Source organism: Elephas maximus, chromosome 1 (assembly GCF_024166365.1).
Source record: "Elephas maximus indicus isolate mEleMax1 chromosome 1, mEleMax1 primary haplotype, whole genome shotgun sequence".
NCBI classification, from domain to species: Eukaryota; Metazoa; Chordata; class Mammalia; order Proboscidea; family Elephantidae; genus Elephas; species Elephas maximus.
The window spans coordinates 208,197,779-208,210,969 of NC_064819.1; the positions used below are offsets into that span (position 1 = coordinate 208,197,779).

General features: G+C 40.4%; 1 protein-coding gene across 5 annotated transcripts in view; it reads right to left on the minus strand.

The window, feature by feature from the left end:
* The window catches only part of NHSL1 (NHS like 1), a 170,112-nt gene that overhangs the window by 20,464 nt on the left and 136,457 nt on the right, over positions 1-13,191 (minus strand). For all 5 annotated transcript variants that reach the window (XM_049902098.1, XM_049902089.1, XM_049902080.1 and 2 more), the window contains one exon: positions 154-346. In XM_049902098.1, the coding sequence (XP_049758055.1) occupies positions 154-346 (193 nt within the window). The remainder of the gene's footprint in view (positions 1-153; positions 347-13,191) is intronic.

Genomic DNA, 13,191 nt, shown 5'->3' on the forward strand with positions numbered 1-13,191 from the left:
GTCTTAGTATCGCCTTCATTAAACAAAGGCCACGAAGCCAGACCACAGCTATTTCCCTCTGAGGTATAAACGAAATGCTAAGAGCATACAATGAACAAAAGCCATAGTCATTCTCCCAAGCACCTTTTGACCCTGCCTGAATAGAAAACGTACCAGTTACGTTAATAGGAACCACATCAGCCTGTACTATTTGGGCTTGCTGTCGCATCTTCTCTTCTGGTGTTGGCAACGGAAGCGACTTGGTCCAGTTCGTTTGAGTATTAAGGTCACAGAAGTCGCTAGAGGTTGGCGTTTTAGGTCTCCTGATGGAAATAAGTCTTTCCTCTTCTGACGAAGAAACAGAATACTACAGGGGGAGAAAAAGAAATAAAAAGCCAAAGCATGTAAATATCTGGCAGACATTTAAAAACACATTACTTATTTTAAAAAAAAAAAAAAAAGAGTGATTGAAATCAAGCCCAAAATAATCAGTCACCTTTAGGACCAGAGGCAATGATTTCGCCATACTGAACATGATCCATAATATGTATGATTCACACTGGCCTTACACTCTAAACTATGAGGATGGCAAAAGGCTTTACTGACCTGCAAAAATCTTTTAAGTTCTTCCTGCTTTTCCCGCATTTACTGTGCTCAGAAAGCGTGTGGAAACATTATGGCTGTGGCCATCACTTCTATTCTTACTAAAATTTAGTTTTGCTCAAAGAAATTTCTAGCTTCAATCTTATTTCCTTTAGGCTCTGACCTTGAGGGACATTTCTAAAATGAAGTAGCCATTGTTGCTCGACTATTTGTACTTTTCTGAAACGACTTATATGGAAAAAAAAAAAAAATCACTGTTAAATTATTAAATTTATAAGCAGCTGACTAAAGTTCTGTGCTGAGCCTTATCAGAATTCCATGGGAACATTCCTCACAGTGTATGTTTCGACACAGATTATCATTCTAACTGAAGAGCCCTTCTTCAATACCTTTCTTCCCGTAACACCTTAAAAAGTGTAGGCAAGAAACTTCTTTTGGCACGCATTTTATGATGGGCTTCAACACGGCCCCACAGCGGCTGGCTCTGTAACAAGGAAACTCTCAGAACTCAAAATAAATGCAACGTGCTTAGGAAGAACAACGAAGGGAAATTGACTTTGGTGGGGAAATGGCAGTATATAATAAAAAAAATAGACAGTAAAAATATAACCACAGCTCTTTAAGTCTAAGGCATTTAAACTGAGCTACCACTTATGAAACTAAGGCATTTAAAAAGAACTTTACTGGAGAAGAAAAAGTCATTGAATCTTCCCAACGGGAATATTTGTGCAACCAGCACTCGGATCAATTCACACCACCCCTATCCTTACACCTCTAGACAAGGGTAACTGCCATCCTGACTTCTAACACCACAGCTTAGATTTGCCTGTATTTGAACTTTATATAAAGGAATCATACCATACATTCTTACTTCTTTCCCTCAACATTATGTTTGGGAGGATTTATCTATTTCAAAAGAGCACATTTTGGTGCCTTCCTGGATTTATTACACGTTTCGAAGAGGATACAGGTAAGAAAACCTACAGAAGTGCATCACGTAGAAAACTCATGCCCTTAGAAAAACTGTCATCACCGTGCACTGCTACCACTGAACTCATCACACTACAAACTATATTCACTCTACAACTACAAGAGCTGCAGTCTAAAAGGGACTACCCAAGAACTAAGTCTGAAAGGGACTACACAAGAACTTAGGAAAATGGTCTGGTGCTGGGGATAGGGTCCTAGACTAAGAATTTAAAGAACTGAGTCTATTCCCTGTACACTTTATTGGTCAAGTGACCTTGGGCTGCTCCTGAATCTTGAGGTTTCCATCGTTGTAAAGTCTGCCTATCTTCTGCAGAAACCCTGGTGGCGTAGTGGTTAAGTGCTACGGCTGCTAACCAAAGGGTTGGCAGTTCAAATCCACCAGGCGCTCCTTGGAAACTCTATGGGGCAGTTCTACCCTATCCTGTAGGGTCGCTATGAGTCGCAATCGACTCAACAGCACTGGGTTTGGTTTTTGGTTTATCTTCTGCAGCGGGTAAGAGGTTGGCTGCTAACCAAAAGGTTGACAGTTCAAATCCATCAACCACTTCTTGGAAACCCTGTGGGGTAGATCTACTCTATCCTATAAGGTCGCAACAGAATTAGCTCAACGACAATGGTTTTTTTTTTTTTTTTTTGGTTTCCGTATCCCACAGGGTCACTGTTAGGATCTAAGGAGATGATACGTCATCAGAGCAACGTGTTTAAAACTGTTAAATATCAGGGATACGAGGAAAGCGGAGGTCATATGACTGTGACTCGAGAAAAGCAAAATCATGACTTGACTAACACCTTTTTAAATTTTATTTTATTGCAAGGAGGCTACAGATAATAAAGGCATTGTGGAAATAAAAAATATAAAATAAATATAACCAGATATCATGATATATTTTTAACTTTATATTCCTAGCACATAAAACATGTAAAATAATAAATTTAGTTTCTTTCCCATCCAAGAAAAATGTGAATAATATTTGTAATTAAACTGACAATGAAATAAACTCAGTTTATAAACTAAGTAGATGTCGCTGGCATCTTATTGTGAAATGAAATTATACTATATCCATTAATGTTTGATACAATTCTGGTAACATTGTTACAACTCACATGGACCATTAAAAGTCAAAGGCACATTTGAATCAGCAGCAGTAGCCAAACAATACCACTGCTATTGCAGTTGAGTCTAATTCCGACTCATAAAGACCCTGTAGGACAGAGTAGAACTGCCCCATCGGGTTTCCAAGGAACGGCTGGTGCATTCTAACTGCTGACCTTTTGGTTACCAGCCAAACGCTTAACCACTTTGCCACCACGCCAAACCATAAATGATGTTAAATCAATTATTTCCAGCCTTTCTGCTGTTTTAACACTGCTGCTAAGCTTAATTTAGAGCACATATTCTCTCCCTTAACCTTAAGAAGTCCTGATGGTGCAAATGGTTAAGCGCTTGGCTGCTAACTGAAAGGTCGGTAGCTCGAATCCACCTAGCTACTCTGTGCGAGAAAAACTTGGGGATCTGCTTCCCTAAAGATTACAGCCAAGGAAACTCTATGAGGCAGTTTTACTGTCAAGTGGGGTCTCTACGAGTTGGAATTTACCTGATGGTACCTAACAACAACCCTTAAGGCGAGTGGGGTCTCTACGAGTTGGAATTTACCTGATGGTACCTAACAACAACCCTTAAGGCGAGATACACTCTTGTAAATGAAAACTACTTTTATCTGAGAATTTCACGACAATGCATGTAAAAAGTCACGTGTGTTAGGGTGAATCTCAATCTGGTAAGTTAAAAGGTTATTCCAGTTTTCTGATATAAACACAGAAATATTTTTTCAGGCAATGTTGAAATATAGCATAAGACTTTGAAGAGAAAAAAAAAGCATATCCTAACCAAATTACAGTTGAAAAGAAGGAAAAGTAAAGCTTCAAGGTGATGGTGCGACATCCTGCAGAGAGGGTTCCCTGTTCCTGTGACATCTGCCAAGGGTGACGAGTGAAGCACTGTTCTACCCTTGCACACATCTCAATGGTGCTCATCAGCCCCAGTTACCTTCTTTTCTTTAGTTAACTGATAGGGTCAGAATCAATAACTATCACAATGAAACAGTACTTCACTGTTTCCTCTGTTGCCATGGGCGATCACCAGGGATGGCTCTAGTATGACAAGGACAAAGATAGTCCATTTTATATATATACAAAGAGCTTTTTCCCTTCCAAGAAAACGTCTCAGACAAACAGGGCACAGATAAAGTTATAGGCAAATGGGACTTAAATAGTACTAAAATTTACTGAGGAAAAATAAAAAACTAGGATACAACTTCTGGAATGATATGGCTCCCATCTCTCCTGGTGTTTATACACACAGCAGTGACAGGAAAAATTCCAGCATCTCACTGACAGAACACATCATAATTACTCCATCAACATGGATATTCTGATATTCTGGATTACAACATTAGCCTCTTAAACAGCCTCTGTGCTTCTGCCCTTGCTGACTAGCCTCCTCCTCTCTTCTCCCACCCAAGCCTTCTCTCAACACAGCATTCAGAAGGAGCCTTTTGAAATGCAAGTCAAATCACATCATTAGTCTACTCAAGCCCCTCTAAGTCCTATGACCTACACAGTGCACCAACTGGTCTCACTGTTATCCCTCTGGCCTCATTTTCTCCTATCCTTATTTTTTCTACTTCAGCCTCACCAACCTCCATGTAGTTCCTTGCACACTCCTGCCTGAAATGCTTAGACATCCACACACATAGCCTCTTCTTTTCCTTCAGGTGAAAAATCTCCTTCTGTTTACCCTATTAAAATATCAGCTTCTTCCAAACATGTTTTATCCCCCTTCCCTGCTTTCTTTCTTTAAGTACATATCACTAACATACCTATATTTTACTCATCTTGTTTGTTTTCTTCCAAGAGAATGTAAGTTCCATGAGGGCAGTTTTCATCTGTTTTTGTTCTCTATTCCCTAGCTCATACATTAGTGCTTATCATAAAGCAGGTACTCGGTAAATATCTGCTGAATAAATTAAAACAAAACAAATAAAAAAAATGAAGAAAGGAATGTCTGTTGTCCAGTAGTGATAATTTTTTACATCAGAATCCCATAGAAAATTATTTCAGAATTTTGGTTACAAAAGTCACCATTTATTAACTGTTGTTATACTCCTGTTTCTGGGTTGCAGCTTTCTAGGAATTATGACTTCATTTAACCTTCACAGCGCCAGCTGCATTTTATAAATAAGGAAATGCAGACTCAGGGAAGTAACGTAACTTTACTTCTGGGAAGTTTGCAAGTAGACAAACCTGGCCTTAAAGTCTCTGCTGTTCAATAGTGTAAGGTAACAACTTGGCAATATTTACAAAAAAAAAAAAATTAAGTTTTATGGTCTAAAAATAAAACCCCCATTTATATCTCTAAAGAAGAACAGAACCTTTTTTAAATCTTTAAAAGTCCACAGTGTAGTGTAGTGGCTAGAACACTGTCCTTCAGAGTAAAAGACAGTATGTATCAGCACCCTGGTTCTGTCAGTTACCAGATGGACATTATAAGTAACTCACTTAATTTTGCTCTATGCTGAAAACAGAATGACTCATGCAGTGTCTACATGCTTTATGCTCATGGAATCCCTGAATATGGGTCGAATTACAATTTTTTTTTTTTAAGTATTGAGTTTTAAATTGACTGCCTTCCAGAACTTAAATGGAGAGTGAGACCTGTCAGTTGGTCTATAAGGTTCATCAATATCCCACACCTTGATCCTGGAAGGATGGAGAGTCACAAATGAAGCTTAAGGAACCACAGTTCCTTAATTTCCTTTAATTTCAAATGGCTTAATTTGGAGAGGAGATCACCTTCCTGAACTGCCAGCAGTAACTCTGTGGTATTTGGATGCTGTAAGTCCTGCATTGCTGCGCCTACTAAGTCTGGTCTGGAAATCAGACAAGCTCCCACCAGATGGGCAGTGTGGCTGACATGTGGTTTCCTTGTCTGAACAGCCAAGCTACCCAATAGTGGGATTAACTGTGAAACAAAGTAGCCCAGGTTTTTTTTTTTTTTTTAATTTGCTTTAACTTTTTCAAATTAGAAAACCTAGTTATAACCCGAGCTAAACTTAAAAAACTTAGCATTTATTTAATTATCATTACATAAAAACAAACGTAACAAGCACTTATATTGTTGTTTGGTGCCGTTGAGTCACTTCTGACTCATAGAGACCCTATGTACAACAACAAAACACTGCCCAGTCCTGTGCCATCCTCATAACCATTGTTATGCTTGAGCCCACTGTTGCAGCCACTGTGTCAATCGTCTTTTTGCTGACTCTCTATACCAAGCATGATGTCCCTCCCCAGGCACTGATTTCTCCTGATAAAAAAAAAAATATATATAGCATGTCTAAAATATGTGAGACAAAGTCTTGCCATCCTTGCTTCTGAGGAGCAATCTGGCTGTACTTCTTCCAAGACAGATTTGTTCATTCTTTTGGCAGTCCGTGGTATATTCAGTATTCTTTGCCAATATCATAATTTGGCAGTCTGTGGTACATTCGGTATTCTTTGCCAATATCATAATTTGAAGGCATCAATTCTTCAGTTTTCCTTATTCATTGTCCAGTTTTCTCATGGATATAAGGTGATTGAACACACTATGGCTTGGGTCAGGTGCACCTTAGTCCTTAAAGTGACATCTTTGCTTTTCGACACTTTAAAGAGGTCTTTTGTGGCAGATTTGCCCAATGCAATGTGTCATTTGTTTTCTTGACTGCTGTTTCCAGGGGTGTTGATTCTGGATCCAAGTAAAAGGAAATCCTTGACAACTTCAATCCTTTCTTCATATATCATGATGTTGCTGATTGGTTTAGTTGTGAGGATATCTATTTGAAGTTGAGGTTTAATCCACACTTAAGGTGGTGCTCTTTGATCATCAGAAGTGCTTCAAGTCCTCTTCACTTTCAGCAAGCAAGGTTGTGTCATCTGCAAAACACAGGTTGTTAATGAGTCTTCCACCAATCTTGATGCCCTGTTCTTCACACAGTCCAGCTTCTCAGATTATTTGCTCAGCATACAGACTGAATAAGTATGGTGAAAGGTGTACACCTTTTCTGACTTTAAACCACACAGTATCCCCTTCTTCTGTTCGAATGACTGTCTCTTGATCTATGTACAGGTTTCTCATGAGCACAGTTCGGTGTTCTGGAATTCCCATTCTTTGTAATGTTATCCACAACTTGTTATGATCCACAGTCAAATGCCTTTGCATAGTCGATAAAACACAGGTAAACATCTTTCTGGTATTCTCTGCTTTCATCCAGGATTCATCTGACATCAGCAATGATATCCCTGGTTCCACATCCTCTTCGGAATCCAGTCTGAATTTCTGGCAGTTCCCTGCCAATGTACTGCTGCAACCATTTTTGAAAGATCTTCAGCAAAAGTTTACTTTTGTGTGGTATTAATGATATTGTCGGATAATTTCTGAATTCACCTTTCTTTGGAATAGGCATAAAAATGGATCTCCTCCAGTCGGTTGGCCAAATAGCTGTCTTCCAAATTTCTTGGCATAGATGAGTGAGCACCTCCAGCACTGCATCCATTTGCTGAAACATCTCAATTGGTATTCTGTCAATTCCTGGAGCCTTGTTTTTCACCAATGTCTTCAGTCCAGCTTGGACTTCTTTCTTCAGTACCATTGGTTCTTGATCATATGCTACCTCCTGAAATGTCTGAACATCGACCAATTCTTTTTGGTACAGTGACTTTGTGTATTCCCTCCATCTTCTTTTGATGCTTCCTGCACCGTTTAATATTTTCCCCGTAGAATTCTTCACTATTGCAACTCTAGGCTTGAATTTTTTTTCAGTTCTTTCAGCTTGAAAAATGCTGAGCATGTTCTTCCCCTTTTGGTTTTCTATCTCCACGTCTATATACAGCTAGTGCTCTATCTCCAGGTCTATATAGAGCTAGTGCTCTATCTCCAGGTCTATACAGAGCTAGCGCTAACTCCAGGTCTATATAGAGCTAGTGGTCTATATCCAGGTCTATACAGAGCTAGTGCTCTAACTCCATGTCTATATACAGCTAGTGCTCTAACTCCACGTCTATATACAGCTAGTGCTCTATCTCCAGGTCTATATAGGGCTAGTGCTCTAACTCCAGGTCTATGTAGGGCTAGTGCTCTAACTCCAGGTCTATGTAGGGCTAGTGCTCTAACTCCAGGTCTATGTAGGGCTAGTGCTCTAACTCCAGGTCTATGTAGGGCTAGTGCTCTAACTCCAGGTCTACGTAGGGCTAGTGCTCTAACTCCAGGTCTACGTAGGGCTAGTGCTCTAACTCCAGGTCTACGTAGGGCTAGTGCTCTAACTCCAGGTCTATGTAGGGCTAGTGCTCTAACTCCAGGTCTATACAGAGCTAGTGTTCTAACTCCAGGTCTATGTAGAGCTAGTGCTCTAACACCGACAAACATTGCGGCCCTTTTTGCAGGATAACTTACTCAGTCTTCTGTTTTTTTTTCCTTCCAGAATTAAATATCTCTTGGTTTTAAAGATTCTAGAGAGTTTTATTAGGTGCCAAAACCTTTGCAGTCTTTTTTAGGTATATGCTTTTTCATCTGATTTTTTTTTTTACATAGACATGAAACTCTGACTTATTTCCATTCTTCCCCGACCCCCACCCAGAGCCAAAAAAAAAAAGGGAGGTGGCAGTGGAAGAAAGGGATCGATACAGGAGCACAGTTCATGGCGCATCTAGCAACTCCATGAGGTCTGGAAGGAGGTGATTTCCACAGTCACATTATTAAATAACTTTAATCATTCTTTCTCTCCTATTCAATATGTTTGTTCCTTTACCACAGACCTAATCCATTTATTAAGAGCTCTAAAATTTCTTAGCATACTGAATGAGAACATTTTGGATTTAGATGATCCCCTACTAAGTCTGGTGGCATGGTGGTTAAGAGCTACGGCTGTTAACCAAAAGGTTGGCAGGTCAAATCCACCAGCCGCTCCTTGGAAACTGTATGGGGCAGTTCTACTCTGTCCTATAGGGTCTCTATGAGTCAGAGTCAACTCGACAGCAAGGGCTTTTTTTTTTTTTCCCACAAAATAATGAAAATATTTAATTAGAGCATAAGTGTTTAAATTGATATGGTAATTTCTTTTTTTAACATTATCTTCTTAGTATAAGAAATGATATGACACAACCTAATCAATTTTGGAGAGTTCACTACTCAATCCGTGACCTAAAATACTGTGATTCACCTCTCTGATTCCATCTCGCCTCCCTGACTCCATCTTCTCACTGCCTCCCCAGAGGTAAATACTATCCTGAATTTTGTGTCAATCATTCTTACTTTTTGTGATGTGTGTGTATATAAATATGTCTAAACCATATGTTTAGATTTATTTTGACCTGTATATAGAAAAATGGTATCATTCTCTTTGTAGTGTTGTTTATTCACCATTATGTTTCCAAGACCCATCCATGTTATATAATTGAATGAATGTATAATTCATTCATTTCACTGGGGTATACTATTCCATTCCAATAACTCATGCAGTACAACAAATCACTTTTATATAACCTTTCTAGGCATGCTCTGTGTCTCCCACAAAATGACTGGTTGGGACTATGCAAACAGTGATTTATGGTCCACTGAGGGGATTGGTCAGTTTGCTATGCAAATTAAGTGACTGTGGCCTACCAAGAGGATTGGTCAGTTTGTGATCCTGGTGGGAAGACCATGTCTTGAAATTGACAAGGAGTAGGCAGGCTTACATAAGAGCCAATCTCATGGAGGTTTAAGGGGATCTCACCACTATCAAGAAGCGCCTAGAGTGAGGCACGTCCTTTAGACCAAAGACCTGATGTTCCTGTTCTGAGAACCCCTCAGACCCAGAAAAAACACCCCTAACACTGAAGACCGTGAGAGATGGCTGTGGTGGGCTTCCCAGCCCACGGAGTGAGAGCTGAGCATCTTCAGGCAGGAAGGTTGCTTGCCAGCAGAATTAAAAAGGCTGTAACACTTGTCTGTGCAGGGCAGAGGCCTGAATGTGCCCTGTGCAGGGTCCACCTCAGAGGATCTTATTCAGGGGTTTCCCTACAGCAGGGCAGAGCTGGATGCCTCTGGGCAGAAGGCTTGCCAAACAAACAAACAAAAAAAACCAAAAAAACCCATTGCCGTTCAATCGATTCCGACTCATAGCGATCCTATAGGACAGGATAGAACTGCCCCATAGGGTTTCCAAGGAGCACCTGGTGGATTTGAAATGCCAGCCTTTTGGTTAGCAGCCATAGTAGCTCTTAGCCACTAAGCCACCACGGTTTCCTGGAGGCTTGCCAGTGGAGCTAACGAGTTGTAACGCTTGTGCAGGGTAAGAGATGCCTGGCTGTGCCTTGTACAGGGGTTGCACATGTTCCATCCCCTCCCCTGGCAGTATGGGCTGGGATAGCACGGCAGCAAGAGAGCCCTGCAGGCCCAGGTAGCGTGGTGGGCACTGGCAGCAGAGGCCAGTGAGACCCAGTGGCAGAGCAGAAGCCTCAGGAGCCATGTAGGCTCCCGAGCAGCATAATGGCAGCCAGAGGCAGCAGTGACATGAACACAGCACCTGATCTGAACCACAGCATGCCTGTCCAGTGACATAAGAAAGGACATGGGTAATTTGGCAAAGGGTGTTTCCTCTTTTAAGAATCTGTTGTCATTGTTTACTGTTTGCTTTCTATAATAACGGCTTTCACTTTGCCAATACTGTGTAAGTGTCTCATATAACTGGCTCGATCATAAACATAGCCCTCATAGAGTGGTTGATGCCAGTGGGTGTATATGTCTCATTCCTAGCAATCTAATGGCTGCTTGGAAGTCTGAGGCACAGCCTGTCTGCAAGTGCAATGTAGACCGACAGACATGTACATACAACCCATTATCTATCCATTCCTCTATTGATGGACGAGTGGGTTGTAAAAGATGTTCTTTACAATATCTCATCAATTCAATAATTCCCCATAAGAGAATGGACAGGAGGAAAGGACTGCAGCAAGGGTTCTATTCCACCATATACTCATTGTGGGAGGGAAAACATGGGCTTCAGAGTCATACATCTGGATTGAAATCCTGGTTTCACTTTTGGAGGTGATGGGTATGTTCACTACCTTGATTGTAGCAATGGTTTTATGTGTACACACATGTCAAAACTTATCAAATTGTACACATTAAATACGTACAATTTATTTTTTGTTAATTGCACCTCAATAAAACTGTTTTAAAAAGAGAGATCTTGCTTTCAGAATTTAAAAATCTATGTGATCTTAAGCAAGTAACATACTCTCTCCGAGACACAGTTTTCCTCATCAGTGACATGGGCACAATCAAAGTTATGCTGCATCGTTGCCGTGAGTTGTCAAGCCCTTGATGTGCCAGGTGCTTAGCTCCACGTTGGGAATACGGAGACCAACAAGACCAGGATGCTGCCCTCCAACCTAGAAGGGAAGGCAGATGCGAATAATGCCTCACTACAGTGTCATTAGATGTGTGTAACCAAACAGGTTACAGGAGACCCTCAATGTTTTGAGTGTACAAAGACCTACAAACGATAGACCCAGATTTTCTCACCCTTGCCTGTAATGGGAGAGTAACAGGGTGCCATGTTTTGCACAGCAGCGAGCACATGGAGCTAGCATCAACTCCTGTGTATTCCCACTGTGTCCTGCCATGACACACGATGAGACTCAGTAACAAATGACTGCATTTAGAGTCATCAAAAATGTTTTCTAGAATGGGCCACATAAATCAAAGACTCATCAGCCTGAGACCAGAAAAAATAGATGGTGCCCAGCTACAACCAATGACTGCCATGACAGGGTGCACAACAGAGAATCCTGAAGGAGCAGGAGAGCAGTGGGATGCAGACCCCAAATTCTAGTAAAAAAACCAAACTTAATGCTCTGACTGAGACCAGAGAGACCCCAGAGGTCATGGTCCCCAGACCTTCTATTAGCCTAAGACAGGAACCATTCTCGAGGCCAACTCTTCAGACGGGGATCAGACTGGACTAAAAACAGAAAATGATATTGGTAAGGAGTGGGCTTCTTGGATCAAGTAGATACATGAGGCTATGTGGCAGCTCCTGTCTGGAGGGGAGATGTGAAGGCTGAGGGGGAAAGAAGCTGGCTGAATGGACATGGAAACATAGGGTGAAGAGAAGGAGCGTGCTGTCTCATTAGGGGGAAAGCAACTAGCCGTATATAGCAAGGTGTATATAAAGTTTTGTATGAGGGACTGACTTAGTTTCTAAACTTTCACTTAAGGCACAAAAAAAATTACAAAAAGAAAAAAAAAAAGGTTTTCTAGACTGTCCGTATACTGAAACCAAGCAGCAATTACATGGTTTTTTGGGGGGAAAAAAAAAGAATGAATGAATGAATGACAAGTCAAAGATGGAATGAGAGATGACAAGAGTGGGCATAATGAGAAGAAATACGGGTAAGTTAGTAACCCCGTCCTTTTATTTGACCAATATGGTGTACTGCAAAGAAATGGAATATAAAGTGAGAAGAACCCCTGCATTCATGTCCTGGCCCGGATGCCCTCCAGCCATGTGACCTTGGGAAAATCATTTCCTATTTCTGAGCCTTGGTTTCCAGATCATTAAAATGATAGTAATAATTATCAAGTTATTATTAAAATATCTATTTCATGAGGAAACTCTTTCTTGTGGAAAAGGAAATTCATGAAAAAGTTGTGAAATTGTTATAAAGTGTTATACTAATATTAAGAGTTAGTAATAGTAACTAACTGGTAGTTCTGCATATAGTTAACCCATGAAGTCACAATGATTAGAAATTTTTTTTAGTAGCTGCTGAAACCCCTAAATTATTGCTTTAGGATGGAAATTTGATGTGGGTGGATTAAAATACTTAGAATGATTGAGAGAGTGGTCATCATAAAAACAGACATTGTCCATTAGTCATTTTCTTTGAACTCTACTTTGGAAAAATAAGTAGCTTAATAATACTAATTACCATTAATTGAGCATATACTATGTACCAGGCACTGTGCTAAGGGTTTTACATTCATTAACTTACTTCAACCTTATGATAACCTTCCAAGACAGGTTAGGGTAGCCATGTAATTTATTATCAAAATCAAATGAAATTCTTTGATGGTTACCAGGGACAGAAGGGGGATGGAGTGAAAATTACCAATTAGATAGAAGACGCAAGTTAATATTGGTAAAGGGAAAGACAATACATAATAAGAGAGAAGTCAACACAACATGACCAAGGGAAGAGAGGACACTGAGAGGAATGCGAATAAAGGGCAACTACGGCAATTACTACAGCTTAGGACAATTCTGCCAACAGTAGTATTAACAAACAATAATTTATGAATGAATGAATAGGTAAATAGATACACCAAGGGGTATGGGAGGATGTAAAGGAACATACCAAATGGCAGGCGTAAGTTCGAGGGTGGATATTCCTATATACCTGTCTCTAGGTGTGCCTTATATAGGGCACATAAAGGGTACAGTCAGGGAAACCTTTCAGATGTAACCAAACACCTCATGGGATAAAGTTCCTAGGTAAGAAGAAAAAGGACCACACACTTGGGGGACATCTATGTCA